General features: G+C 40.9%; 3 protein-coding genes across 4 annotated transcripts; 1 reads left to right on the plus strand and 2 right to left on the minus strand.

Moving 5' to 3' along the window:
• Positions 1 to 983: 983 nt before the first annotated feature.
• On the plus strand, positions 984 to 13,212 carry LOC120714790 (eukaryotic translation initiation factor 3 subunit C). Its single transcript, XM_040001262.1, has 23 exons — positions 984 to 1,145; positions 5,207 to 5,324; positions 5,416 to 5,481; positions 5,579 to 5,768; positions 5,861 to 5,986; positions 6,212 to 6,266; positions 6,852 to 6,961; positions 7,077 to 7,216; positions 7,377 to 7,530; positions 7,826 to 7,929; positions 8,129 to 8,270; positions 8,467 to 8,592; positions 8,750 to 8,843; positions 9,042 to 9,229; positions 9,316 to 9,540; positions 11,018 to 11,209; positions 11,604 to 11,775; positions 11,856 to 12,015; positions 12,113 to 12,178; positions 12,319 to 12,406; positions 12,550 to 12,715; positions 12,847 to 12,888; positions 13,136 to 13,212. Exons 2-23 carry the CDS (start codon positions 5,227 to 5,229, stop codon positions 13,210 to 13,212), a joined length of 2,781 nt encoding a protein of 926 aa, XP_039857196.1. The 5' UTR covers positions 984 to 1,145; positions 5,207 to 5,226.
• A 323-nt stretch (positions 13,213 to 13,535) lies between these two features.
• prodh2 (proline dehydrogenase 2) lies at positions 13,536 to 19,024 on the minus strand. Of its 2 annotated transcripts, XM_040001264.1 has the most exons (11): positions 18,927 to 19,024; positions 18,416 to 18,792; positions 18,132 to 18,322; positions 17,061 to 17,187; positions 16,656 to 16,727; positions 16,483 to 16,563; positions 15,814 to 15,957; positions 15,512 to 15,678; positions 15,301 to 15,411; positions 14,669 to 14,757; positions 13,536 to 14,480 (listed from the first exon to the last, which is right to left on the minus strand). In XM_040001264.1, the coding sequence occupies exons 2-11, from the start codon at positions 18,641 to 18,643 to the stop codon at positions 14,299 to 14,301; spliced, it is 1,392 nt and encodes a 463-aa protein (XP_039857198.1). In that variant the 5' UTR covers positions 18,644 to 18,792; positions 18,927 to 19,024; the 3' UTR covers positions 13,536 to 14,298. The 2 variants fall into 2 exon arrangements, with proteins under 2 accessions (XP_039857198.1, XP_039857199.1); XM_040001265.1 differs by lacking the exon at positions 18,927 to 19,024 and having other exon boundaries at positions 18,416 to 18,913.
• Positions 19,025 to 21,049: 2,025 nt separating this feature from the next.
• tbx6 (T-box transcription factor 6) lies at positions 21,050 to 24,891 on the minus strand. The gene is made up of 8 exons (XM_040001102.1): positions 24,822 to 24,891; positions 24,110 to 24,329; positions 23,533 to 23,800; positions 23,298 to 23,441; positions 23,063 to 23,133; positions 22,920 to 22,978; positions 22,549 to 22,828; positions 21,050 to 22,298 (listed from the first exon to the last, which is right to left on the minus strand). Exons 1-8 carry the CDS (start codon positions 24,889 to 24,891, stop codon positions 21,050 to 21,052), a joined length of 2,361 nt encoding a protein of 786 aa, XP_039857036.1.
• Between the last annotated feature and the right edge of the window lie 1,487 nt (positions 24,892 to 26,378).

Raw genomic sequence — 26,378 nt, forward strand, 5'->3', positions numbered from 1 at the left:
TTGCACTACTCTGCCTGGTTTGCACTCAATGTCATTTACCCTTATATTGTATATTGTATAGCTTTCTTGTTATATGTAAAATTGTATTATATTATTTAATTTTATTTAATTTTTTTTACTTTAAAATATTTTACTTGCATTTTTAATCACTCTTATATTTAAATGTTCATTTTCTATTTTATCTAGGGATTGAGAGTAACGAAGTTTCTATTCTCTGTATGTCCTGTACATGTGGCAGAATTGACAATAAAGTTGACTTTGACTTTTGACTTGACTAACTGTCTCAGTGCAAGTGACATAAAGTGTCTGATATTTGATGATAATATGAGAAGAGAAATAAAGATAAAGATAGTTGCCTTCAGGTAACATTGATATGTGTTCCAGATCCAGAGACCATCTTTGTTAAAAAGAATCACTTTTTATTTAAAAATAAATAAATTGCATCTACACTCATTAAATTTGCTTCATGTAGTCAAAGTTGGCTTATTGTGCTTCTCTCAGTTTTCTCCATAAATATTCAATTACAGTTGTGCCTGTTTTTAAAATAATGTAATCCCCAAGTATGTTTTCTATACTTCTATACAAACTGACATCACTTTGGTATGGTCTCCCTTTTATAGTCACCTCAGGCACAGTCAGATCTACAGTTTTGACCCTGACTGAGGAGATTGAGTTTACAAACGCCAAAAAAAATATTTTTTGCTTTATAAAAATAGTTGTTTTTCCTTTTTCAATCACCCATCTTAGCAGTAGGATATACATGAAAAGAGAAACAAATTAAGTTTGAGTGAAAATGTAAATTTTTTGCACTCTGGTCAACTGACTCAGTGACTCAAATGACTCATTCAAACCCGATTCAATAAAAAGAATCGAATTTACCATCACTAACCGAGACAGCGGTGACGTAAATCTGAAGGCTAGACTATCCAATTTCACAGCCTCGCACTTCCGGCCTTCTCGGTCTTCGAAGGACCCGGCCCAGGTAGACCGTGAAGGCCGGGTCCTCCTTTTGCGTGATGACGTCAGCACACTTCCTGTGCTCACGCGAGTAACAGTTGTGCCGCACGCCTTTTCTGTGCCTGCTCATACAGCAAAACTGGATTTTAAAACAGTTTAAACGAAACATCACTTTCACCCGGTCGTAGGTGAGTTTGGCTCAGTAAGATTTAAGATAAGAGTGTGTGACTAAACGATGCTTATTTACCGGCTGCACAAACGAGGCCCCATGCTTTCTTGTTAGGGTGTTAGCTTAGCAACAACCCCGCGGCACGTTTGTGTTCCGTTATCTGATATGATACAGTTAACTTGTACCCTTGTTAGCTGCTGTGTATTTTTTGTATTTTGTTTTATTTGGCGTAAAGCATTTTGGGCACGGCGTGTCACCTATACTGCAATTTGATTTTCATTTGCTTTGTTCACTCTAATCCAGTCTGTTTAGCCTGTATGCTAGCATTAGCCAAATAGTCTGCGGTATAGACGCATGTAAGCGTCAGCACTAAGGCCGGTGGACGTTTTTTTTTGTCTGGAAAATAATTAAAACATCATACACACTACAGTTGGAAAAGAAAAGAGAAACACTGGAGACTGAAGAAGTCAGCTGGATGAGTGACGAAACGTTTCTCCCATCGAAAACGCTACGTCCAGATGAACAGAATCAACTTTTGGAGAAACGCCGGTTCCTTGTTTGCCGGTTGCTGCATCAATAACTATCTAATACTGGCCAACCAGATAGCAGCTGGGGTGAAATGAAAGGCTTTAGCACTGTTATAGGCCATCACGTTAGCAACTTTTAGTGGAACCTACAGTATTATTTGTCCCTAGCTTTATTATCATCATCATTATTTTATTCTTGGCGGGTGTTTAATGCCGTCCAAGTAATAAAACACCCTCTATATCAGGGGTGTCAAGCTCAAATACACAGTGGGCCAAAATTCAAAACTGGAACAAAGTCGCGGGCTAACATTAATATTTATTGAAAAAAAAAATCTTCCTCCAGATATAAGAATGAATCTTTTCTTATGGACTCAAACAAGTTTTGCTGAAAAACTGAATATGGAACGAGCAAAGCTTAATACTAAATATATATATTAGCTGTATCATACCAGTAAGCCAGCTCTAATAGTAATTTGGTATGGCTTCGTGGGCCAAATGTAATTAGGCTGCGGGCCAGAGTTTGACACCTATGCTCTATATGGAGCCAGAAATTTTTATTTATGTGTTTAAGTATATTGAATGGATTTACCATTTTCAAATGTGGAGTTGCATAGTAGACCAGTGTTTCCCAACCGGTGTGCCGTGGAAGATCGTCTGGTTCCGCCTGATTAGTACCTGGGTCAACACACCTGAATCAAATGATTAGTCCATTACTAGCCCTCTGGAGAATTTAAAGACATGTTGAGGAGGTAATTTAGCTATTTAAATCAGCTGTGTTGGATCAATGACACGTCTAAAACCTGCAGGACATCGGCCCTATGTTTTAAAAGAAAAAGTAGTCAGTCTGACCTGGGTCTTGGAGAAAATCCCAACCCGGATGAAGGCCCTAGCATGAGTAGTGGTAGAAGAAAGCAAAAAAAATGTATACTGGGGACTAGGGCTGTTTGATACAATGATATATATCGGATGACGATATAAAAACTTCTATCGTTTCATTTTATGCTATCGTTTGTTTCGTGGTGTCGCAAAATGAACTGTTTACGGCAATATTTTTTTCATCGTTTTGATGGTCACTGTAGTGGCTATATTAATTTATTAAAGTTCAATCTTTCTCTTATATTTAATATAACCATACTATGGATGGACAAGCGCCTGTTTTTATGCCTTGTCGTTAGCAACAATGACGGTAAAACCATTGCGTCTGCTGGTTTAGTTTCCACATAAACCTTTCACAATAAAGCTAAAGATCCATTTGAGACTTTTCAAAATAAACTGAATCACATGAAAGAGTTTGCAGAGCATTTACGGATGAGAAGCCAAAAAGAGCAGTTCAGGTGCTAAAGAATAAACCTTAGAGTTAAACGTTAGAATAGGCTTTTATCCGCAGCACGCTGTGTACTAAATACTCACAAAGAAAACAGCGGCCGTTACAACTTATGTCTAAAAATGTATAGTTTCATGCATTAGTTAAAACACTCCACTCCAGGTACACGACGCCCAGCTAGAAACACTTCACGCAAGTCGAGCTGCCCGAGATTCACAGAATTTACGGAAAATGTTAAGTTTTTGTGATTTATATAATTATCGGACGTCTTATATTGGGATAAGAGATTTTGGTCATATCACACAGGGGACAAACACTATACCTGGCGCGTGGGGGAAAATTACCAATGTGCTTTTTGTGACACTTTTGTGTGGTACCGTGTGATTTTCTTTTTTCTAATGTGAAATATGTGTCAAGGTTGGGAAACCCTGTAGCAGATTATGTGTGGTTCAAGTTTAATGAACAAAAGATCCCTGATCACTAATAAGAATGGACACAAATCCCTTTCAGGATGCATAAGGAAGGGAATACAGTCTTTTCTTCTTCTTTTTTTAATCTCCCAAACTACAGTGTGGTGACGCCCTTTGTGATTAAGGGACTTAAAGCATCAGCTTCTTTTTTCTTTTTCTTTTTTTTTTAATAGATGCACATAGAGCAGGGTGATATGGCCAAAAATTTATATCACGATATATATTTGGAAATTTGCGATAACGACATAACTGACGGTATAATTTCTGGGAGACAAAATACAACTCCACAACTTTACTAGCGTAAAAAAAAACCCCATCCATTTATTTTCACTTAAACAAGCAGCTGTTTTTTATGTGCATTAAAGCTATATACAAATTTAACAGTGCAAATGCAAATTCCTTGCTGAAAGTTTAACCAAAAGGCATTTCCAGTAGAAATGGGCTGACATATCCTGAGCATAACCATCTATAATAACCACTGAAGTTAAAAAGAGGTGCTTTGCAACATTAAACTGCAGTGTGCCAAATAAAAAAGTCAAATACGTATTTTTCAGACTATAAGGTGCACAGGATTATAAGGCACATTAAGCGAAACAAAGCAGTCAGATAAATCAAACTTTATTCAACTCATTCTTCTTGCTTCCTCCACTTCTGTACCATTGATTCATTAATGCTGTATTATATCACAGCTACTCTATTCCCATGTTGCTGCAGTATATTAATGACTAACCTCGTATTGTGGATGGATTATCTCAGTTGTTCTCCTGATTGAAGTTTGGTCCGTTTACAGCATCCTGCCATTCGATAGCAGATGTCTCTAACCATCAGGAACCTTCACGTTAACTTTTATCAGTGGAAAAGTGTTAGCATTCATCCTCCAGCTTCACTGTTTATGTTATGCTAACATAGCATAGCATACTGCCTAGCCCAACTTCAGTAACTCTACAAACGTCACTGCTGTTTAGTTTCCTGTCTTCATTTATGTTGGAAGTGATAGCAGAGCAGTACGTTTGAATTTTTTCAGAAATCTCTCAGTCAGAACATGCTATATCATGCTTAGGCAACTAGCAAAACTAGCTAGCTAACTTCCACTAACTTCCTGCTAACTTCTAACTCCGTTAAATGTAATAAATTCTGTTTTCATGGATGCCTGGATGTTAAACTTCATAGTTACACCTGGTAAAGCAGCAATGCTGATTGTTTTATTAAAGTTGAAAGAATTTAGACAGTTTTTAACTCTCAGTGATGCTGCAGTGTTCGTTTGACTTTGGGACCTGAAGTACACAGAGTTTAGGACCCAGATTACTCCCAGATTTACGAGCACCTTAGTCCGACAAATACGGGAATAACAACGGCCCACTTGCATGTTCTACAAAAAAAAGTGCTTTGTGTGTATCTGACAGATAAACACCAAACCAGTTCCACATCACTGAAGCTGCACCATTTTCACAAACCAATTCTGGTTCATCCGTTTCACCCAACAATCCACTTTCCCCCTAATTGCCGTTGCCGCCATGCTTTTTTGGCCATGTCTGTATGAAAACAAAGGCACTGCGCATGTGCGTTTTACCCATATTCTATTGCGATATTTCATTTTCTTATCGTTGCCTAACATTGTACCGGTATTATCGTGAACGGTATAATATGGCCCAGCCTTAGATGCACAGTGATTATCTTTGTCAGCTGAATGTGTGCTGATAGAACACATGTAGACTCTGGAGCTGCATCTTTGTAATACCACTCATTACTTTCTGTACAGATTGGCAACATCCTTCAGCAATGTCTCGATTTTTTGCCACTGGGTCTGACAGTGAGTCAGAGGAGTCCTCATCTGCCGATGAGATCACCCCTAAGGCACCCGGAGCCACTTTCAAGCAGTAAGTGAAACTTGGAATAAATCTCATCACAAGCTCATCACACACATTGTTCTTCCTGTAAAGATCTGACTTGTGCACTTGGTTTTCACAGGTCGCTGCTTCTTAGCGACGATGAGGAGGACACAAAAAGAGTGGTGCGCAGCGCCAAAGATAAAAGGTTGGTGTGGTATTTTTAAAAGGTCACAACTTTAAAGTCTATACAAAATTGTGCCCCTTTTTTCTTTCTTTCGACTGAATTTATTCTTGAATCTTAGGTTTGAAGAGTTGACGAACCTCATAAAGACTATCCGCAACGCTATGAAGATTCGAGACATGTCCAAATGTCTGGAGGAGTTTGAGCAGCTTTGTCGAGCCTTCCTTAAAAGCAAGAATATAGTGGATAAAGAGGGTATTCCTCCCTTCTATATCCGCCTTCTGGCTGACTTGGAGGACTATTTGAACCAGGTTAGTAGCTTGGACAAAAAATTAAACTGCAATTTAATGATTTAATTGTCATTGTTTTTGTCCTAATCAAATACTTAACATTATTTTTACAGCTTTGGGAGGATAAAGAGGGGAAGAAGAAGATGAACAAGAACAATGCAAAAGCTCTCAGCACCCTGCGTCAGAAGATCCGCAAGTACAACAGAGACTTTGAGTCAGAAATAGCAGCATACAAGGAGGTAAAGTCAAAGACTAAATCTTCATGTTTATTTTCTATGCATTGTATGAATCTCGGGGGGGGGTGTAAACTTAGGTCTCATCAGATCTGTTCTGTGGTCAAAAGACTGTGAATGTGCTGAGCAGCTTCCTTCTGGTGTTATTTAATCTGGTGTATTAGAATTTATACGAATTTCAGCCTTAAAAAAAGCAGTTATCAGAATGTCTTGTCTCTCTCTCCCTGCTAGAATCCACAGGAGTCTGCAGATGAGGAGGAGGAGGAGAAGGAGCCAGAGGACTCTGGTGAGCTGGTTGCTTATACAGGTTATGTGTAAAGGATTCAAACCAGAAAACATAGGATTTAATAGGGGCATAGGTGAAATGTGTCTATGTGCAGTGCACGTGTCAAGTCTCATCATGAGTGATCAATCATTCTTGTACATCAACCTGTAGGCTGCCAGTGAAAATGGGCTTATTAAAAAGGACTGTTGAAGGTCCAGCTCCATGATATATTATACATTATACATATATTACACAGAATCTGAAGTTTAACTGCAAAAACTAAGCTGATTTTAAAAGTTTGTTCAGTTGAAACTTTTGACTCTTTTTAATCTACTCAGAAGAAACTCCAGCAGCAGATTAATCAGTTATAACTAATGAAGTTTAGAATGTTTTACGTAAATTATGAAGTTTACTTTGTACATTATTACTTAAAAACTCAGTTTAAGAGTTTTTTGCCCCCTTTCATTACTTCATTCTGTGCTTCAGTCAGTCACATTTTCACGTGCTGTACAAAGATTAGCTGCAAATGATGAGATGATCAATGTGTGTTGGTGCTGAGGGGAAAGGAGCCAGCATCGTCTGATATTTGTCTTTTTGTTCCACAAGGCTCGTCCTCTGACAGTGAAGGAGAGGTGTCATCCAAGTCCTTCTTGAAGAAAAAGCCTGAGGCGCCTTCAGAAGCCACCAAGTTTCTAAAGTCTGCCAAGGGATCTGGGGTAAGAGGTCATTTAACTAGACTACAGCAAGAAAAGCAGAAGATCTGGTGGGAAAGACACAATACTTGTACAGTTACTTGAGCTAAGATTTAGAGTTTTTCCCTCTTCTTGAAAGGATGAGTCTTCTTCCTCTGATGAAGATGATGACGATGATGATGATGAAGACTGGGGCTCAGACCAGTCAGGCAGCAGCGGTGAAACCTCTGATAAGGAAGAAGGAAAGACCTCATCCATGTCTGTGCTCTTCCTCAAGAAGTGAGTTTTTCTCTGTTTTGTGTTGCACAAAAAAATGTATGCAAGTTCTAAATACTTCAGAAAACTTTTGAAACACTTTTTAGATTTTAAGTCAAATTTTACCGCAGAGAGAGTCATGTAGAGTGAATGTGTTGTTACCAAACACTGCGTCTGTCCTCAGGGCCCAGGACATTGAAAAGCCCGGTGTCAGGAAGGAGGAGAGGAAGAAGAAGCCCAAACAGAAAGAACGAATTGAGGAGGAGGCTGAGGAGGAAGGAGGCGAGGAGGCCGGGGGAGGCTGGGAGAAGGTTAAGGGAGGAGTACCTCTAGTTAAGGTAAAGAACAGATGGTAATATAAAACTGTTTGGACTTGATGCCGGCCGGACAGAAGAATAGATGCACTGGTGCTGCTTCTTATTTTAGTTTAGCTTGTTTGTGTTTCAGTGCCGACGTGTTCATTTATAGTAATGACAGTGATAAAATCAACATGCAATTGTCTGGCTAATTTAACAAATCAATGACCGTAAAAAGAAAAACAAGTTTTTCTTGCCTCTAAGAGTTTATTCAACACGTTGTTTGTATTTTTAATTTTAAGTTTGTTTGTTTTTTTCCCCCATTGCGACCATTCAGGAGAAACCCAAAATGTTTGCTAAAGGCACCGAGATCAACACAGCGGTGGTGGTGAAGAAGCTGAATGAGATCCTGCAAGCAAGAGGCAAAAAAGGAACAGACAGGTACGACTGCATTTATCACTAAAGCTTAAAAATATATATTTAAAAAAAGTTACGTATTGAAGTTACGTGTTGATATCCAGTCAATGTAAAACCAGGCGTGTCATGTGGAAGTATGTCCAGTATATGAGTTTCAGAGAAATTCTTCTCCTGAACAAATCCTGACTCCTTTTTTTTCTTTTTTCTCCTCCCTCACTGACAGGGCGGCTCAAATTGAGCTATTTCATGCTCTGGCAGCCATCGCTGCAGAGAATAACTTGGGCCAAGGTATCCTGGTCAAGATCAAGTTCAACATTATTGCCTCCTTGTACGACTACAACCCCAACCTGGCAGCCTTCATGAAAGTGAGTGACACTGCTTTTAATTCTTACAGTATCAACAAAACCAAAAGGGTTCCTGTGATTTACTGTAGTGTTTCATGTTACATGAAATATCTTAAAATTGCAAGTCATCACAAAAATTATTTGTGCTGTTTAACATTTTGGATTGAAAAGAATGAGTTCCTGAGTTATGGTTCTTCTGGCTTGTCTCCTTTTTTAGCCTGACATGTGGAAGAAGTGTCTGGATTGTATAGATGAGCTGCTGGACATTCTCTTTGAGCACAACAACATCTTCATCGGAGAGAACATCGCAGAGGACAGCGAGAATCTGGCCGTCTCCGATCAGGTGATCCCACTCATCCACCCCAAGCAATCTGTGGACTTAAAGAAAGAAAGCAGTTTAGACTAATAAAACACTCACATAGCTGTTGAACTGTCTGCATTTGTATCAACTGTCTTGTGAATTATGGGCTGGTATTAATTTCTTTGTGTGTATTTGTTAGCCTTTCAGGGTGCGCGGATGCATCTTAACCCTGGTAGAAAGGATGGATGAAGAATTTACAAAGATCATGCAGAACACTGATCCCCACTCTCAGGGTGAGTGGTGCCAAAACCTGACTGACGATTATTAACTGCTGTGAGGGTGAATGTGTTAGGACTGTAAATGTGGATTAACGGGTTGCAATCTAAAATGTGGGATTTACATCACCCTTGAAATTTGTATTGCTGTATTTGCTGCTCACATGGATGTATTTTGCTTATTCTTTCCTCTCTTTTTTTAAAATTTTCCTTCAGAATACGTTGACAATCTCAAAGATGAGGGCAGGGTTTGTGGCATCGTTGACCGGCTGCTCACCTACCTGGAGAACAAAGGCTCCACAGAAGAAATTTGCCGTGTCTACCTGCGCAGAATCATGCACACTTACTACAAGTTTGACTACAAAGCTCACAGACGCAGCCTGGGCCTGCAGGGAGAGACCAAGGTGAGAGACGGCACTGTGCAGAATCAGAACTTTTCTTGACAAACATCTGCATCATGATGCTATTTTTATGTTTTTCTGTTCTGTAGTCCGAGCAGGACCAGGAGGAGAGCGAGGGGGAGGACAGCGCTGTGATCATGGACCGCCTCTGCAAGTTCATCTACGCCAAGGATCGCACCGACCGTATCCGTACCTGTGCTATCCTCTGCCACATATATCACCATGCTCTGCACTCACGCTGGTACCAGGCACGTGACCTGATGCTGATGAGTCACCTGCAGGACAACATCCAACACGCTGACCCACCTGTACAGGTAGGCACTCGCAGTCATTATTTCTTCATATGAACATGTTCTAACTAGAGATGGACCGATCCAATATTACGTATCGGTATCGGTCCGATACTGACGTAAATTACTGGATTGGTTATCAGAGAGAAATAAAAAATGTAATCCAATCTATTAAATATCAAAAAAGCACCTCAAAAATCTTGCGACATGGCGTAACTCGGCTCATAACCGTAGCACGTCGGAGCAGTGTGCTCACGTGATAGAGCGGCCGGGTGTATTTGGAGCCTCGCTACCAAACCAGCATTTCATCTCCGAGGAAGTTATCCCAGAGAGAAGTAAAGCAAGTGTGTAAGTTCATCTCTGAATGTTTGTAAAGCATTCCCACATTAAGCTTAACAACCGATATATGGAGCGACTTCCTCTTCTCTCTCCTGCTGCTATTAATCATGAAACTGATTAATGATCAGCTGATCGGCTTTTCTGTCGCGAGTCCGTCTCTCTTGTTTATTTATCGCCCACTTTGCACCAGAAAGAGGAAACCAGTGGCTGAACAACAGCAGCACGTTTAACCTTGATAAGCTGTTGTTAGAATTTATTTAATATTACTTTCTACACCAGGATCCTTTTCTCCATAGCTGACAGCTGGTAACTGTGCAGGGGCGGATCTAGCAAAGTTTAGCCAGGGGGGCCGATAGGGCATGAACAGGGAAAAGGGGGCACAAAGACATACTTTTCTTTCTTATTCTCATTTAAAATGTCTAGCTTTTAATAAATAATTATCCGAATCTTACACCCAGAGTTTTAATCTGATGTAAAATGTATAGAAGTCCATTACTGTATATAGTAACTGTTAAGTCTAATATACCCTAGTAGGCTATAGTACTTTTTCCTTTGGGAAGGTACCATCTGTGCAGTCTGCAGTTCTGTTGAAGAAAGATGTTGAATCTATTTAATTATTCTTGAAAAATAATTTATTTCTGTGCATTTTTTTTTTCACACTGCATCAAATTAAAGTTGATTACGTCGATTAAGCATCATGAGGTGGGGGGTGGTTCCCTTTTTTTTTTTTTTTTGCTGGGAGTTTGCAACCCTATTAGGTTGCTTAATATTTCTACTAAGTACTCTTTAAAATACCAGAATAGGAAGGATGGAGTAGGTTTAAGGTCATTAGATTGATCAGTATTGCTGAACTATGAAATATTTTGGGTGCAGTGTATTTTTTACATACAGGTATAGCAGAATAGCTTTAGTGTTGTTGTTTATTTAAACTTGAGTATGAACTTATACAAAATGCAGCAAGATATTAAAAAAAAAACTGTTTTATTGATTAAAAAACACACTATATCAAATTCATATCGGTATCGGCAGATATCCAAATTTATGATATCGGAATCGGTATCAGACATAAAAAAGTGGTATCGTGCCATCTCTAGTTCTAACTGAAACTATTAGTTGTATATACAGATCGCCTGTTTTAACCGTTTTCCCCTCCTCCTACCAGATCCTGTACAACAGAACAATGGTCCAACTTGGCATTTGTGCATTTAGGCAGGGCATGATTAAAGATGCCCACAATGCACTGCTGGACATTCAGTCCTCTGGCCGTGCCAAGGAGCTGCTGGGTCAAGGTTTGCTCATGAGGAACATGCAAGAGAGGAATGCAGAGCAGGAGAAGATTGAAAAGCGAAGACAAGTAAGTGCTGTCTGACCAGAGCAGTTAACTCTAACTGACATGTTGGTTTCTCTGTCAGTGTTGACCTGCTTGTAACCTGGATTTACTCCGTGAGTGAGTGAATTTTTAGGCCCCTCTCTCACAGCTGCAGGACAGATTTCCAGAAGATTTCATAAAATTGTTCATGTGCACTTGGTGACTAGTTACTTTTTTGTTTTTTCCCTAAATGGGCCTTGACCTCACATTAATGTGCCAACTATTCCATGGTGTCTCCAGCTGCCTGTGTCCACAATAATGTGAAATCAAGGCTGTAATGAAACGACAAATGTTTGGGTCTTTATTTTTAAAACACTGATGTGTCAGACATCCATTACATGATACACACATACATCGTGACGTTTATCCTCCCTAATAGGTGCCATTCCACATGCACATCAACCTGGAGCTGCTGGAGTGTGTGTACCTGGTGTCAGCCATGCTGCTGGAAATACCCTACATGGCCGCCCATGAGTTTGATGCCCGCCGCCGGATGATCAGCAAGCAGTTCCACCACCAGCTCAGGGTCGGGGAGAGACAGCCCCTGCTAGGTACGAAACGCATCACGAGAGCTCTTTGTAGCAGGAAGTTTCATCCACAGAGGATAACCACAGCTTTATTTGTCCTCCAGGACCCCCAGAGAGCATGAGGGAGCACGTGGTGGCAGCCAGCAAAGCCATGAAGATGGGAGACTGGCGTACCTGCCACTCTTTCATCATCAATGAGAAGATGAACAGTAAGGTTTGGGACCTGTTCCCCGAAGCACAGAGAGTACGCGAGATGCTCGTCAGGTTAGCATACACTGCCCCTGTTCATCACTTGGTTCATTCACCAGTGTGATAATCCCACTTAGACATCCTTATGCTTTGTTTTTTGTTTTTTTAATAGGAAAATCCAAGAAGAGTCACTGAGGACCTATCTGTTCACCTACAGCAGTGTATACGACTCCATCAGGTGAGCACAGATGTATTAGTTTCATCAGTCTTTACTAAACCACAGATTTCTGTAGACCAGTGTCTCTGTAACTTCCCTACAGAGATGATCAATCATTGTTCTGCCAAACCTTAATTTTACTACGCTTGTCTGTCCTTCAGCATGGCTACGCTGTCTGAGATGTTTGAATTGGAGATGCCCACAGTCCACAGCATAATCAGCAAGATGATCATCAATGAGGAGCTGATGGTAGGACTCGACGTTTCTGTTCTGTGGACTGAAAATATAGACACAGCAGTCTCATGGGGGCTTTTATATTTGAGAGTGTTTATATTTGTGATTACTTTTTATCTGCCCTTAATGTGGGTCCCCCTGTTTTCTCTTCAAAATAGGCGTCACTCGACCAGCCCACACAGACGGTAGTGATGCACCGCACTGAGCCAACGTCTCTGCAGAACATGGCTCTGCAGTTGGCAGAGAAACTGGGCAACTTGGTGGAGAACAACGAGCGCGTCTTTGACCTCAAACAGGGCGTCTATGGAGGTTACTTCAACAGGGGTAAGTTCATCTTGTTCTCACAGTACTTTGGGAACTTATTTCTAACCTTTCTGAACCATTTCTTTGTCTACTTTTGTTATCATAGGCTAATCTTGCTATTAGATGATAATGAGCTTTTATTTGTATTACAGATCAGAAAGGTGGCTACCAACAGAAGCAATCCTACCAAAGAGGTATGTTAAATTTCACTGAGGTTGTTTCCTGTTTCATATGTTAATGAGGTTGGGTTATGTTTTCAGCAATAGATGCTATTTTAAATTCATCCAATTGCAATTGCTAGAAAACATGCAAAGTCCTTCAGTGTAACACCTTTGTGTTTTGATTTGTTTTGAGGTTTGTTTGGTTTTTTCTTCTTTTGTTGTAATTTAATGAATTTGTGTGAACACTAATGAGATGATTGTTGTCTCTGTACAACCGCAGATCAGAAATCTTACCAGCAGAAGCAGTCGGGTTACCAGAGAGGCGGTTACAGGAATCAAAATCAAGGAAATTACTGAGCTTGAAGTTTGTGGATTTCAATTTTTCCAGTAGAGCTGGTCTTCATTTCAAAACAAGATCAACACCCCATGTTTGTGTGCTTGGCTCTTGGCCGTGCTCCCTCAATAAAACTGTTTTGCTGCTACTCCAATGTCTGCTAGTGCTGCTTTGTCTCAGCAACTGCAGAGTGTAATATTCCACTTCCAATAAATATGAAGTTTTATTATTTCTAACAGAAATTACTGACGTTACAGTGTGGCAGTACAGTTAAGGGATAAGAATGTGTTATTGACTAATATTTATCAAATAAATAATAAAGTGTGTTTTGGTGCTTGTTGTTTTTTTGTTTTTGTTTTTTTAAATCAGCACAAAGACACTAAAGAGTGGAACAAAATTTTTAAAAAATGTGTGGAAAACTGAGTGCTCCCCACACATTCAAAATCATTAACGTCTATGTTTATCAGGGTCGAGGGTTAATTACAAAGTGTTACATCTTTTGTGGCATACATACAAGCCTTAGTGCTTCGGTAATTTTGGGTAAATACAAACCATGGGACAGTCACTGTGTCACTACCACTGACATTTATTACTGATTAGTCGATGCTTCACAGCAACTTGAATCACATTCTGGCGAAGCAGTGGAAAGTTGTTTATTAAATTCCCCAATAATCTTGCAACAGCAGCTTACTCTGTAGAGAAGTTTGAATCTGTTTCTTCAGTCTAGTTTTATAAATCCTCATTTCTGAGCATCATGTTCTTTTGTTTAATTACATTTCATAAGCATTTCATACATTAAAGTACACAAAAGCAATCTTTTGATACCCTGTCCATCAAATACAGTGTTCTCTCATGATCCGATCTTTATTCAGTTCACCCACACGTGTTAACATGATCATTGTTAATTAAAGGTTTTATGCTTAATTCAGTTTACCTTCTGTTGCTAAATAACAGGCCCAGTAGTAGTTTTCAGGAGCTTTTTGGATATTACACCTTCAAGAGATATGAAAGTGTATTTAACAACAGTGCTCCCCACTAAGATCTTTTCCACACCACCTCCTGGTTGCAAACTTTAATATAAAACTGCAGAGTTCAGTGTTGGTTGATTGTTAGCTGGCTCCCCTTAAACTCAGCCGGAGTCTCCGATTGAGCTCTTTCCTCAGTAGGTCTCTTTCTTTCCGGATTCCCTGCAACACCGTGCGGTTCTCTTGAGCTCTGCGCACCAGGTAGGGCAGCGTTTCATCCACTGAGCCATAGGGCACTGACTTGTACACTGAGTAACCCTCCTTAGCTGGAAGGGAGAGGAGAGATGGGATGGTGTGATTGTCAGACAAGTCAAAACCATAGCTTCCTTTCTCAACCCACTCAGGCAGTGATTGTGCATAGGTTTATCAGTTTTGGTGATGAAAGCGTGGACAGTCATTTAATAGTTATGTTAAGTGCATCAGTCAAGCTGTGATGTGACGAAAATCAGCTCACCCAGTGTAAGGGAGACGTGGTCACACATGCCCAGCAGCTGACCGAAACACACTGAGCCTCCATCTCTGTCTATCCCCAACTCCTCCATTCTGATGAGCATGTGCACAACATTTATATATTAAATGGCAGTGATTCCCAACCTTTAGGGGTCATAAATACATTTGAGGGGTTGTACCTTTCTCACCAATAAACATCTATAAACCTCTATCACATAAGACCAAAGGAACACGCCTAAGCTTCATTTTATCCTTATTGTATTTGCTCTGCAAGACAGTTGAAAGTATCATAAATTCTGCAAAAGTAATTGTTTGTGATTATTTCTTGGATGTAACAATGCTACTTGGAAAAACAATCTTATTGTTGGAAAGCATTTGGTGGTTGAGCAGCAGAGTTGAGTATCTGAGTTAAGCCCATGAAAAACTTGCCAGATATTGCCTGTCAAAGCTAAACAACAATCCAGTAACATTAACAGTTTGTTGTATTTTTATATTTAAAGTAGTTATGAAAACATTTGCTGATTTGTCAACTTTATCACTCTAGTATGGATTTTACATTGGCTCACCTATAACTGCACTTCCATTATGCATATGTTACACACATACCACCTCGATTACGTCGTTGTGGATTCTCACCGTTTCACGGCTCGTCTCACTGACTCCTCGTTGTGAGTGGCCACTATGATCCTGTACCGCTCAGGTTCCTGGGATATGACGTCCAGCATCACATCAAGGCATCCGTTATAACTGTTCAAGAAGACGTGAAATGTATCAAGAGTCAAATCAAGATAAACAAAAATGATAGTTGACTGTTGCACTCAGGACATTTTCCTTCTGTCTAACCAACCTGTCATTGGTGTCCTCCCAGCTCTGATGGATGGGGTCCTGGTGACCCTCTTTCCTCGCTAGTTTTCTCTCTTTGTCCATGTAGGCTCCTCTCACCAGCTTGACACCCAAACAGAAACCCTCATTCTTGGATAGAGACAGCGCGTCTAAGAGGAGAGACCTGGAGTCCTGATAACCACAGAATTTAACCACAGACACAAAGAGAATTATAATTAAAACCATTAACTGTCTCAGTGCAAGTGACATAAAGTGTCTGATATTTGATGATAATATGAGAAGAGAAATAAAGATAAAGATAGTTGCCTTCAGGTAACATTGATATGTGTTCCAGATCCAGGTACCATCTTTGTTAAATTTCTTCATCATTGCCATGGCGACAAGAGAGAGGGCGGGGTTCATGTAGGTGTACTCAGCATCAACCAGGACTCTGACTTTGTTCACACTTGCCTAAAAAAAGTTTTATTCATTTCATTCAAAATTTGCATCTACACTTATTAAATTTGCTTCATGTGTCAAAATGGGCGTATTGTGCTTCTCTCTGTTTTCTTTAATAAATATTCAATTACAGTCGTGCATGATTTTAAAATAATATAATCCCCAACTATTTTTTGTATACTTGTGCCGAACTGACATCACTTTGAAATGGTCTCCCTTTTATAATCACCTCAGGCACAGTCAGAGCTACAGTTTTGGCCCTGACTGAGGAGGTGGAGTTTACAACCACCAAGTTCTGGTTAAGTCAGGAGAGGGGCAGCCAATCGGAACAAAGTGGGCTTCTAGGCAGAGGGCATTACAGAGACAAGCATTAATAGACCGTCTAAATGCCAATATTTGCATGAATTACATATTTAAAATTGTTTTTATTTGTTAAAACTGTGAATACTCTTGGTAAATCTCAGAATAAAAGTGTGTGAGTATAACAGGTCCCATCTATGGGAGCATTTGTTAAGTGTTCGATTGTCTCTCCCCTACCTCGGCTATCTTGTTGAGTCTCAGTAGGCCAGATCGTAAGTGGGCAGCTTCCTTTTCATCTAAACCGGGGAAGCTGATTGGCTGAAAGAGACGATTTTAGGCAAAACTTCTTTATATGGGAACTGAAAGGTGACACCTAAGAAACTGGATCACTTGTTGAATTGTGGACTCACCTCACCATCCATTGATCTGATGAGGAGATTCAGATCGTATGGCTGTTGCCTGATGATGTTTGTGAGTTTTACCTTTAATACAACACGTACATTTTCAGGAAATAAACAGTGTCAAAACTGAATAAAAACAGGTAAGGCAGATAGGTAGGGGGAGCTGGGTTTGCATATTCAAGAACAACCTGGAACAGCTGTGGATACACCAAACTCTGAAATGTGTGTCCTTATCTTTTTTCCCACATATTTGAAGCCTCTGATGTTAACACCCCAGTTCCCATACATCCAGAATACTCAGAAATGCCTCCACCTACCCACCCACTCAAAAAAAAAAAGTTTAAAGTCCCCTCAAGCATCTGTTCTAAAAAATAATAATATTAAGGACTGGGGACTCTGATTTGGAAGCCTTACACACAGCTCTGGGCTGAGCAGCGCTGTGATCTTCAGCTGCATCATCGGGTCTTTGCTCCAAGCGTTGCTGTGGGACATTCGCACACACTCCAGCATGGTGTCCATGTTGTCGTCGTATCTTTTCTCACTGCAGGCGATAAACCATAAACCGTAACATGAGAACCGCGAAGAGTGGACTTCACACTCAAGTGTAACAGCTGTGCACAGTTGTGTGTGTCGTGGGTTGGAGCTGAGTGTGAGGTCCTTTAACTTTTGTCCTCATACGCTTGAGATGCAGAGGCAGGAGGTGGGCTGGGACCTATACTGCAGACTTCAGACAGTCTACAAGTCACGGTTCATAGAAAAATACATAAACAAAAAAACGTATGAAATGTATGAAATTATGTACAAATTAATGCAAACCTGTTGAGAAGAGATTTTAAGAAATTTCAAGATTTCAAGAAAAAGATCCATCAATCTACGAGCAGTCTCAGCTTCCACAGAAGAAACACAGCTTCTATCAGACTCTCAGTGTGTATTGGATTCCCGTTGACCAAATTCAGAACATATATGAATATTTGCCACTCTTTTCTTTGCCTATTTTTATCAAAATAAATAAATACCACAAACATTTTATTTTATTTCATGTGATAGGTGCAAGACAAATATTAAAGACATTGTTTGTAGCTGCACAAGTGAGCTATTGAGTTTGTAAGGCTGGCTTTGAGGGGCGCAATCTCTCCCACTCAACTGCTCTTTAAGCAAAAAACATCTGCATCAGATTTTTCTCACATTTGTGATTTGTGATGTGTTTATTTCATGGTTGTGTGCAGTTAAATGAGTGTTTCTGTCTCTAGCAAAATTAGAAATGTATTTATTTGTTCTTGTATTTCAAAATCACATCATTGTTCAATTAAGTTAAGTTAATAAGTGTCCCAAAAACCTAAACGTCCACATGCATTGATCTAAAGTGTAGTGAAGGCTAAAATCTGCCCAGCAGCTGCGAAACTTCCAAGTACTAGGAACATTGAGTGAAAATTAAAAAGTGTCTTTTGAAGCAGCCTTTCAGCGACTTCTTAGACTCAGTCATACCCGGTGCTTTCTCCGAGGTCCTCCTCGATCGGCACGGCCAGCATGGGTCTCATTCCCTGCAGGCTCATCTTCTGCATGGACTGCGAGATTTCAGCCTCATTTTCTCCAGCCACAAACTGGGCATACACAGTGGGCCTCAGCAGCAAGGAAAACCCCCTTTTCCCCAGGAGCGTGCGTGCCACCGACATCAACTGAAATTAGCAGAAGAGGAAAGTAGTGAATGGATTGAATGCCAGATGTCAATTTGTATATTTCTAAGCTTTTCTGACAAACCGCAGTCTCACCTTTCCACAGTTATTAACCAGCACTGGGAAGGAGCAGAGGCGGAAAACGCCCAGAGCACGAAGCAGCTCACCCAGACTCTTCACCTTGAAGGCACGGGGGTCCTCAAAGGCCAGAGTGTCTGAGAGCAGTTCATGCTGTTTCACCGCTGCCACCCTGGAGGCCGCAGAACTCAGGAGCCTCAGCGGCAAAATGTGAGGGAGAGAGGGACGTAAATAAGAGCACAGCATGGTCCCGGGAGAAGTGTGCAGTGTGTGTGCAGTGTGTGACTGATGCAGCTTGTAGATAAAGCTTTTTCTTTTCTTTGTTTCCTCTCAAATGCAGCAGTGTGTTAAATAAAATACAGACTCTCAGTGATCGTCTCAGGAAGAGTTATTCCCTGTTGAAAGAAGAAAGTGTCTGTCCAGTTAGTCGGCCTTACTCCAAGAACGGTCAGTCACAATCATGATGAATCAGAAGCAGCGTCTGTTACTATCCATTGCAGTAATAAAACTGTATAAACAAACACCTTACCGTCCATCCTAACAGTGGCACTTGGAAGAGCTAAACAATGAAAAGCCAAAGCTTTGACAGTCCAAGTGTGAGCCGGTAGAATTTATCATATTTGGTTAACTCGCTGGTTAATAAATGACAACTTGGAAATTTGAGTAAACATCAGGTTGACCCTTAGAATGAAATCAAACGAATGGACAAGAAAAGCTCACCTGTGTATAGATATCATGTATAAGATATATAATCATGTTGAATCTAGTCTTTTTTTATTGTCTCCTAGAAGTTTTAAAACAGATTTGTCTGCAGAGGGCAATTCACGGCAGGAACCATGCATGGGTTCAGATGGTAGTCCCATTAATGTGGATCAAATTCAGTCAAATAGTTGATCAAATGAGCTGTGTAGTTTGTGGCCCATGTGATGTTACATGAACAGGAGAGAAAATTGTACACTTAACAAATGCTGAAAGCTCCATTATATCTAGAGAAGGGTTGAGCTCAAACATCTGTTTCCCCAAAAGCCACGAAAAGCAGCCGAGAGAGGAAATGATTAACTGCTGCCTGCTGACGTCCTCGTCAAGTACCTTTGACTTGTTAGTCTAAAAATCCTGTTAATCCCCCACAATCTCTGCTCTCCCAGCCATAAATGTACTCATAGCTGTCCACAAAATGACTGATGCTGTCTTTGTCTGCACTGTGGCAGAGATCAGTGACAGAGCTTTAACTGCTTCTAATCTTCTAGATCAGGGGTGTCAAACTCATCATCAAAGCTAAAACTTTCGCATAACAAATTATAAGATAGAGTCATTTTCTGAGTAAAACTCAATGGAAAGAAGTAAAATTAAATTCTAAAAGCTTTAAAATATAAACCATCTATTTACAAAATAGATTTTCACATTTGATTGAATGAATGGGGTGGAGCTTATTAGACATTCAATCCTGACCCATGTCTGAATATAGAAAATCAGATGTTTCCTGTTTAGTCTTCCTTGAATTTGCGTAACAGCAATTAGGAGGTACATTTATGTGAGAAAAATAAAGCTTTCAGTGTAGTTCTGAAACTGGTTATCGGCAAGTGTGAGCAACTCTGTAAACGCAGAAGGTTTGATAGTTTAGTTCTGGGATATTCAAGTGTGTGTTAACACAATACAATGATACGATTGTTAGTGCCCATCAGTCTGGAAAGTTCATGACAGTACACTCAGCAAAAGACTGAAAAAGTATGGCTTGTTTGGACGGGTTTCCAGGTTCTCTAAAATGAACATGGCTTAGGTTTGCAAAGTTGCATCTGAACAAACCACAAGACTTCTTGTGGATAAGACCAAAGTGGAGATATCTGGCAATGTTTAGAGAAATCCAAGCGCAGGCACATCAGCACAAACACCTCCTACCAACTGTCAAACACAGTGGTGGAGGGGTGATGATTTGGGCTTGTTTTGCAACTACAGAACCTGGCAACAGTGCTGACATCTTCGATTGCTAACTCGGGGTATGTCAGCGTGCTCCGACTTTCTGAGTTGAGGCAGGATTCCACAAAAGACATTTCTGACTAGGAAGTCGGAATTTTTGACTTTTTGAGGAACACACCATAAGTGACATCATGGTGGCAGCGTCCATCCTTTTTATACAGTCTATGTTTTCATTCAATGTTGATGAGAGTGGTAGGTTACACTGATTGTTTGGGGCTAATATGCATAGATTTTCCAACCAGTCCAACAGTCAAATTTAAGAAGATGATTTAAGGCAGAAATTCACTCAAGAGTGCTCGATTTTTTATTTTTTACATTGTATCTCTAGTTTCCAGTCTTTACTTAAACTAGTCATATCTTCTCAGTAACTCCCCAAAGTCTCAGCTGGATATCTGACAAATCCTTCAAGCTACATACAAATATTACAGTCTTTGTCAGCAAAATATTTCAGTTGAAAAGGATTGAGTCACAAAAGCTTGAAAAAACAATATTTTATTTTTCACACTGGAATGAATATAGAAAAGAAAATCTTCAACAAGTATATACAAACGAGGCCCAGTTTCATCAGTCTGTCAGCTGAACTGCTGAGAATACACAGACACACAAACACTGTGCTTAAGCTAATTCTACACATCATTGATTCCCCTTAAAAGTTCATCCATATGAAAATACCATATTTCAAAACATTGGTCTTGTGCTCATTTCCAGGTAGGACCCCTGCGAGAGTGAGTGGCCATGTTGTTGCCTGTACAAGTGCCTGAATGGGATTGAGAGGGAGGGGTGAGGGTCCTGACATAGCCGGAGAGGGTAGGATTTAAAGGTGGGGTAGAGGGCTGGGTTAGGGGCAGAAGGGGGAAGTGATGGATCCAGCTGTGGGAGAAGAGATGGGTGGTGCCGTACCATCTCTGGACGATAAGGTGGTGCAGGATTGAAGGGAGGCACTGCACCAATTTCAACAGCAGGATATGAGGGCGTAGAAGATGATGTACAAGGATTGTGTGCTATTGGCGGCAGTGTGGCAGCAGGGGTGACGGACTGCTGGAAAGAAGAAGCAACAGCCAAGCAAGAGGAGGGTTGAAAAGGAGGATGAGGAAGGGTGGATGGTGGGTAAGGGAAAGAAGAGGGAGGAAATGCAGTAGCTGGAGCAAGTGAAGGAGCTTGAGCTTGGTGGGTCAGATTTGGGAGGTGGAGGGCAGGGTGGGCCGGGCTGGGAGATACATGGGAAAAAGGCAGATTTTGCATCTGTGGGGGAACAGATGGAGGAGCAAAAGATGTGGAAGAAGCATGCATGGGTAAGGAGCAAGACAGAACTGGAGCTGGTGGTTGGTTTTGACAGGGGAAAGGCTGAGCAGTGCTCAGAGTGGGGCTGGGATTTGTTGGCACAATATTTTGATACATAAACGCTGCAGAGCTTTGATCACTGGGTGAATCAGTGGCGAGAGGTCCGGCCTGTAGCTGCTGGCCAGGCTGGGTGAGCAGAGAATGAACAGCTACTTGGTCCTGGAGATCTGACGGACATGTGGTGGACGACGGGGCATGAAAAGAGGCATCAGTAGAAGTGTGGGGGCTGATGGTGTCTGGGACTGTATGGTAGTTGTTTGAGGAAGAGGAAGGGGAGGATGATGACGAAAGGAGTGGTTGTGGGGAGGTAGAGCTGGAAGGGGGCGGAGTGGGGAAGGTGAAGGAAGTCTGCTGCAGCGAGGGAGTGTTGGAGGTGGAAGAGAGTGCGGGGGAAGATGACAGAAGGGAGGGATAGTTGATAGGAGGGATGGAGGGCTGAGGATCGGATCTGTCCGAGGGGTCAGAGGCCGGATGGGAGGGGAAGGAGGAGGATGACTGAGGGAGCGGAGCAGAGGGGAAAGAGGAGGAGCTGGCTTGAGCAGCAGGGAAGCTGGAGGTGTAGGCTGCCTCAGCCATTGTGTCTGATCTGTGGAGGAGAAAGGAAATGAGAGCTTGAATCAATTTAGTGTCGTAATTTCTGAAAATAACAATAATCAGCCATTATAGATGTGTGTAAACCACACATCTCCTAGCAGTAAGACTGAACCAGAAATTTTGACATTGCTAGGTTAGGTTATGTAAAGAAGAATTTAGACTAAAAATATAAAACATTATTCTTTGTATAGTCTATCTATGTGAATCATGCTAATATCAATCTACATTCCTCTGCCTCCTACCTTTCAATCATACTATTTTCCCTCTCGCTTCCTGGCAGCTCTTGTATGCCACTGGCCAATGTGATGTTGATGTCAGACATCTGGGATGCCATAAACTCCTGGCCGAGGTCCAGTGACTGCTCCGGGACCAAAGTGTCCTGATAGGAGGTGTCCCCTGGTCTGAACCCACAGGAGGTTTCGGGCAGTGCAGGCAGAGAGGCCAGAGCGAGGGCCTGCAGGTCTGCACCGGTTACTGGGGGCTGCTGCAGGAGCTCAGTGGAGTCGCATGGATCACAGTTCACTGATGGCAGACAAGTGGAAATGTTTCAAAATAAGAAATACATTACATTCATTTTTAAATTAAGTTACTTAACTTGCCATAAATCCCTTACCTATATCTAAAGTTTCTGTCAAGACGGCAATTTTGCGTTTCTGTCTCGCATCTCTTTGTCTATAAAGAAAAAAGGCATTTAGATCCTGCACAACAACAGATGAATGTAGACTGTGAGTTTTTGCTGCTTGTGTTGGGAATTACTTTTTGCTGTTCATGCCGTCTTCACGGAAGCCTTTAGCAAAGGGGTTGGAGTTGATCTTAAGCTCAGTGATCTGAAAATAAACACAAAACACATTTAATATTACATTACATCTGTTGTTTGAAATCATGTTCTTAATGTTGCAAAGAATCTCTTATATAGCAAATGAATGAGGTTCTCTGTGAGTCTGTTGCTTGGTAACACAAAACTCGCAGTCAGAGCAGAAAATAACGGTACCTTGCTGTTCTGGTAGGCGGTGACGGTGATAAACTGGGTCTCGGGGAAAACAAAGGAGTGCTGCCCTCCACCCCACCTCAGTACATCCCGGGCTTCTATCACATGAATTCTGGGCTGGTATCGATGCAGAGAGTGTAGGATGATCTTTGAATAGAAGAAAAAGGCTTAACTCAACATGCACCACTGAAGGTTATGTGCTGTATCTCCGCTAGGCCTGTTCATGTGCAGTACGTACATGTCCCTGTGTGTCCAGGGTGTTGTTTGTGAGCTTGGCATAGTGAAATGACATGGTGCGGCTCTGCCAGTGGGCACCTGTGGCAGGAGAATCTGGGTGGATGAACACCCGGTCTGGTAGCCTCGCCTCTGCAGCTCCAACAGCTTGCCACCCGCCACCTTGGAAACGATAACGGGAGTTGTCAACGGGAACAATATCCAGGAGGAGGATGTAACGGAGTGATGGATTCAGGCCCGACAGCTTCAACTTCAAACCAGGAAACATCCGTCTAAAAAAACAAAATGAAATAGGTTCAGGACACCAAAGGTCACAGAAAACAGTAAATGAGAAGGAATTAGGGAAGAACTGAAACTGATGAAGGCAAGATGGGATGAAAACATTAAAAACAGAGGAGTATAAAGTTAGAAGAGATGGTAGACTGCTACGACCCATTTAGGAGGCCACGACTTAATGAAAAGTAAATTTATTTCCCCAAGATGGGTCGTGATATGACTTTGGGGTTTGTCTGGGATAAATTGCTACACCCCACAAATAAGGGCTAGGGGATAAGGGGAGTAATACAGATGTAATCTCTCACCTGCCCTTCTTTGTGATGATCATCTCTGTCCCCACCGAGCTGAATTGCTTCCATAAAGACGAGTTCTCCAGCTCCATCTTCACCTCATCTTTCGGGGTTGTGGTTGCAGCCTCATTGGAGACGGGAGCAGGAGGAGGAGCCAGCAGCCTTGGAGGCAGAGCTTTGGCGGCTGCTTCGCATGCCGGAGGGAACAGCGGTATATGCACAGGTGCCTCCCGCTCTGTGGGAAAGAACAAATCCAAGGAAAAAAACTTTATTTAACTGGTGAAAGTGAAGCAAATATGGAGTCATATTTTAAATGTATACTTGTAAATTAAATATATTTAATTACTTGTACAAACTACTGAATCACTAAGTTTCATTCAGTCTTTTCCATCTGATCTAAAAAACACTTTCATGTATTTTCAGGTGTACAAAAAAAGGTTTAAAGAGTAAATTGTGTCTTCAGCACTTAACTGGAACTTTCAGTGCAAACGTTTTTTAATGTAGTATTTCTGGTTTGGCTGCTGCATTAAAGGCCCCATCATGCCTTTGTCTTTGCTGTAGGGCATTAATATATTTGTTTTGTCATTTTCTAAGGACCTAAAAAGTGAGAAATTAAAAAGGTTCTAATTTACGAAAACATTTATTCCTTAATGTACAATTAACAGTATAAAATAAGACATCTGTTTATGTTTATTGCTTAAACATGAATGCATTCAGTCCCTCTCACCTCTGTAAAAGCAGTCTCCAATCCTTTGTGGTCCCAGAGTCAAACCAGGGAACATCTCCATGCTCAGCATAGTCCTTCTTGTCTGTCTTTGTCTCTTTATTCGTCCTCTTCACCGGATCCAAATTAACATTTCTTCAGCTCCTTTTGCTCTCTCCTGTTCCTCGTACAGATTTTTCTCTGCTTTCTATAACAAAAAAGTAGCTGCAACTAGAGAGTTTTTCACTCAACTTCTGACTCGCGCTCTTAACCATCGGCTGTCCTTTTTCCGTCAGAGCCCACAGGGCTGACGTGCTCTCTTAAATAGGTGAGTGGGACTTCACACCTATGGCCAAATGGGCCCATTTTCACATAGAGTTTTATTTGCCTCCCTGTCTCTCCTCCCTTTACCCTCAATTCTCATTTCTGTTCCAACAAAGAAAACAAACAACACTCGTCACATTGGAGGAAATCAGGGTTTATCTCAATATCTGAAAACACTGATTGTGATTTACTTTCCTTTATTCTTTTACTTACTCAGTGCACTGAAGATCATTTATTTTACACGCAAATCTGTAAACTATCTAACTATGGATGCATGGAAGGTCAAATATGCTAAATCACAACCATCAACAAGAACATGCATTAATGCATCAAGCACAGTCCAATACAACAGTCTACCCCTTCTTTACATTTTGTTGGGAAAATGGGAAACAGATCCAGCAATTGATTAAAACATACAAACATGCATGAAAACGTAGTATATAAGAAAAAAACAGAATTTTGACAATTCTATAATCAGTTTGAAAGCTGATATTTGGTATGACCACCTTTATTCTTTAACACAGACTGAATTGTCTTGGGAAGCCTTCTTGTAATTCCTTGACGTACTCTTCAGGAACACTTCTCAAGGTTTTTGAAGAAAATTCGGAGCGCTTCTTTGGATGATGGCTGCCTTATGTTCTGTTCTCTGTTAAGATGATCCCTCACTGCTTCAGTAATCTATGGTCAATCTATGGCTAATTATTATAACATCTTTATCTTACAGTATTACATATTTTGAGGAAACTGTTGTTGTGATTTGGCACTATATAAACAATACTGAACTGAATTGAACTGATAGTGTTCCTTTATGTTTTTTTCTGTCCAAGCATGTTTTTACTGCATCGTCAGTGTATTTGAGATTGTTGTCATGCTGAAAAACAAAGATACTGCCAATCAGATGCAGTCCAGATGGTTTTGCACTGTCGCTCATAATCTCACTGTACTTTTTTGCAGTGCCATTAATTTTTAAAAGATCTCCAACACCATTGATGGAAATGCAGCCCCAATCCATGACAGATCCTCCACCTTGTTTTGCAGATGTCTGTAGACGCTCACTGCTGTTCCTCTCTCCTCACATATTCATCAAGATTTGAACCAAAACTTTCACATTTGGGTTCATCACTCCATAACTGCTTCCCTTCCTTAAGAATAGCTTCTTGATAGCAAATCTTTCACTGAGACCATTTCTGTTAAGGCTTCATTAACAATAACCTGAATGAAGCATCTCTCAGGTCATTTTATTCCCTATTCCTTAAG

This window comes from Simochromis diagramma, unplaced genomic scaffold (assembly GCF_900408965.1).
Source record: "Simochromis diagramma unplaced genomic scaffold, fSimDia1.1 OVJJ01000421.1, whole genome shotgun sequence".
Classification (NCBI taxonomy): Eukaryota; Metazoa; Chordata; class Actinopteri; order Cichliformes; family Cichlidae; genus Simochromis; species Simochromis diagramma.

Coding starts and splice junctions, on each gene's coding strand:
- prodh2 (XM_040001264.1), bottom strand. CDS start 18,643: ATGCTGTGCTCTTATTTACGTCCCTCTCTCCCTCACATTTTGCCGCTG. Junction 17,188..18,131: donor GACCTCGGAGAAAGCACCGG/GTATGACTGAGT, acceptor TATCGCCTGCAG/TGAGAAAAGATACGACGACA. Junction 16,728..17,060: donor TGCTCAGCCCAGAGCTGTGT/GTAAGGCTTCCA, acceptor GTTGTATTAAAG/GTAAAACTCACAAACATCAT.
- LOC120714790 (XM_040001262.1), top strand. CDS start 5,227: ATGTCTCGATTTTTTGCCACTGGGTCTGACAGTGAGTCAGAGGAGTCC. Junction 7,531..7,825: donor GAGGAGTACCTCTAGTTAAG/GTAAAGAACAGA, acceptor GCGACCATTCAG/GAGAAACCCAAAATGTTTGC. Junction 9,541..11,017: donor ACGCTGACCCACCTGTACAG/GTAGGCACTCGC, acceptor TCCTCCTACCAG/ATCCTGTACAACAGAACAAT.
- tbx6 (XM_040001102.1), bottom strand. CDS start 24,891: ATGCTGAGCATGGAGATGTTCCCTGGTTTGACTCTGGGACCACAAAGG. Junction 23,801..24,109: donor ATCATCACAAAGAAGGGCAG/GTGAGAGATTAC, acceptor TTGTTTTTTTAG/ACGGATGTTTCCTGGTTTGA. Junction 22,979..23,062: donor GACGGCATGAACAGCAAAAA/GTAATTCCCAAC, acceptor TTTTCTTTATAG/ACAAAGAGATGCGAGACAGA.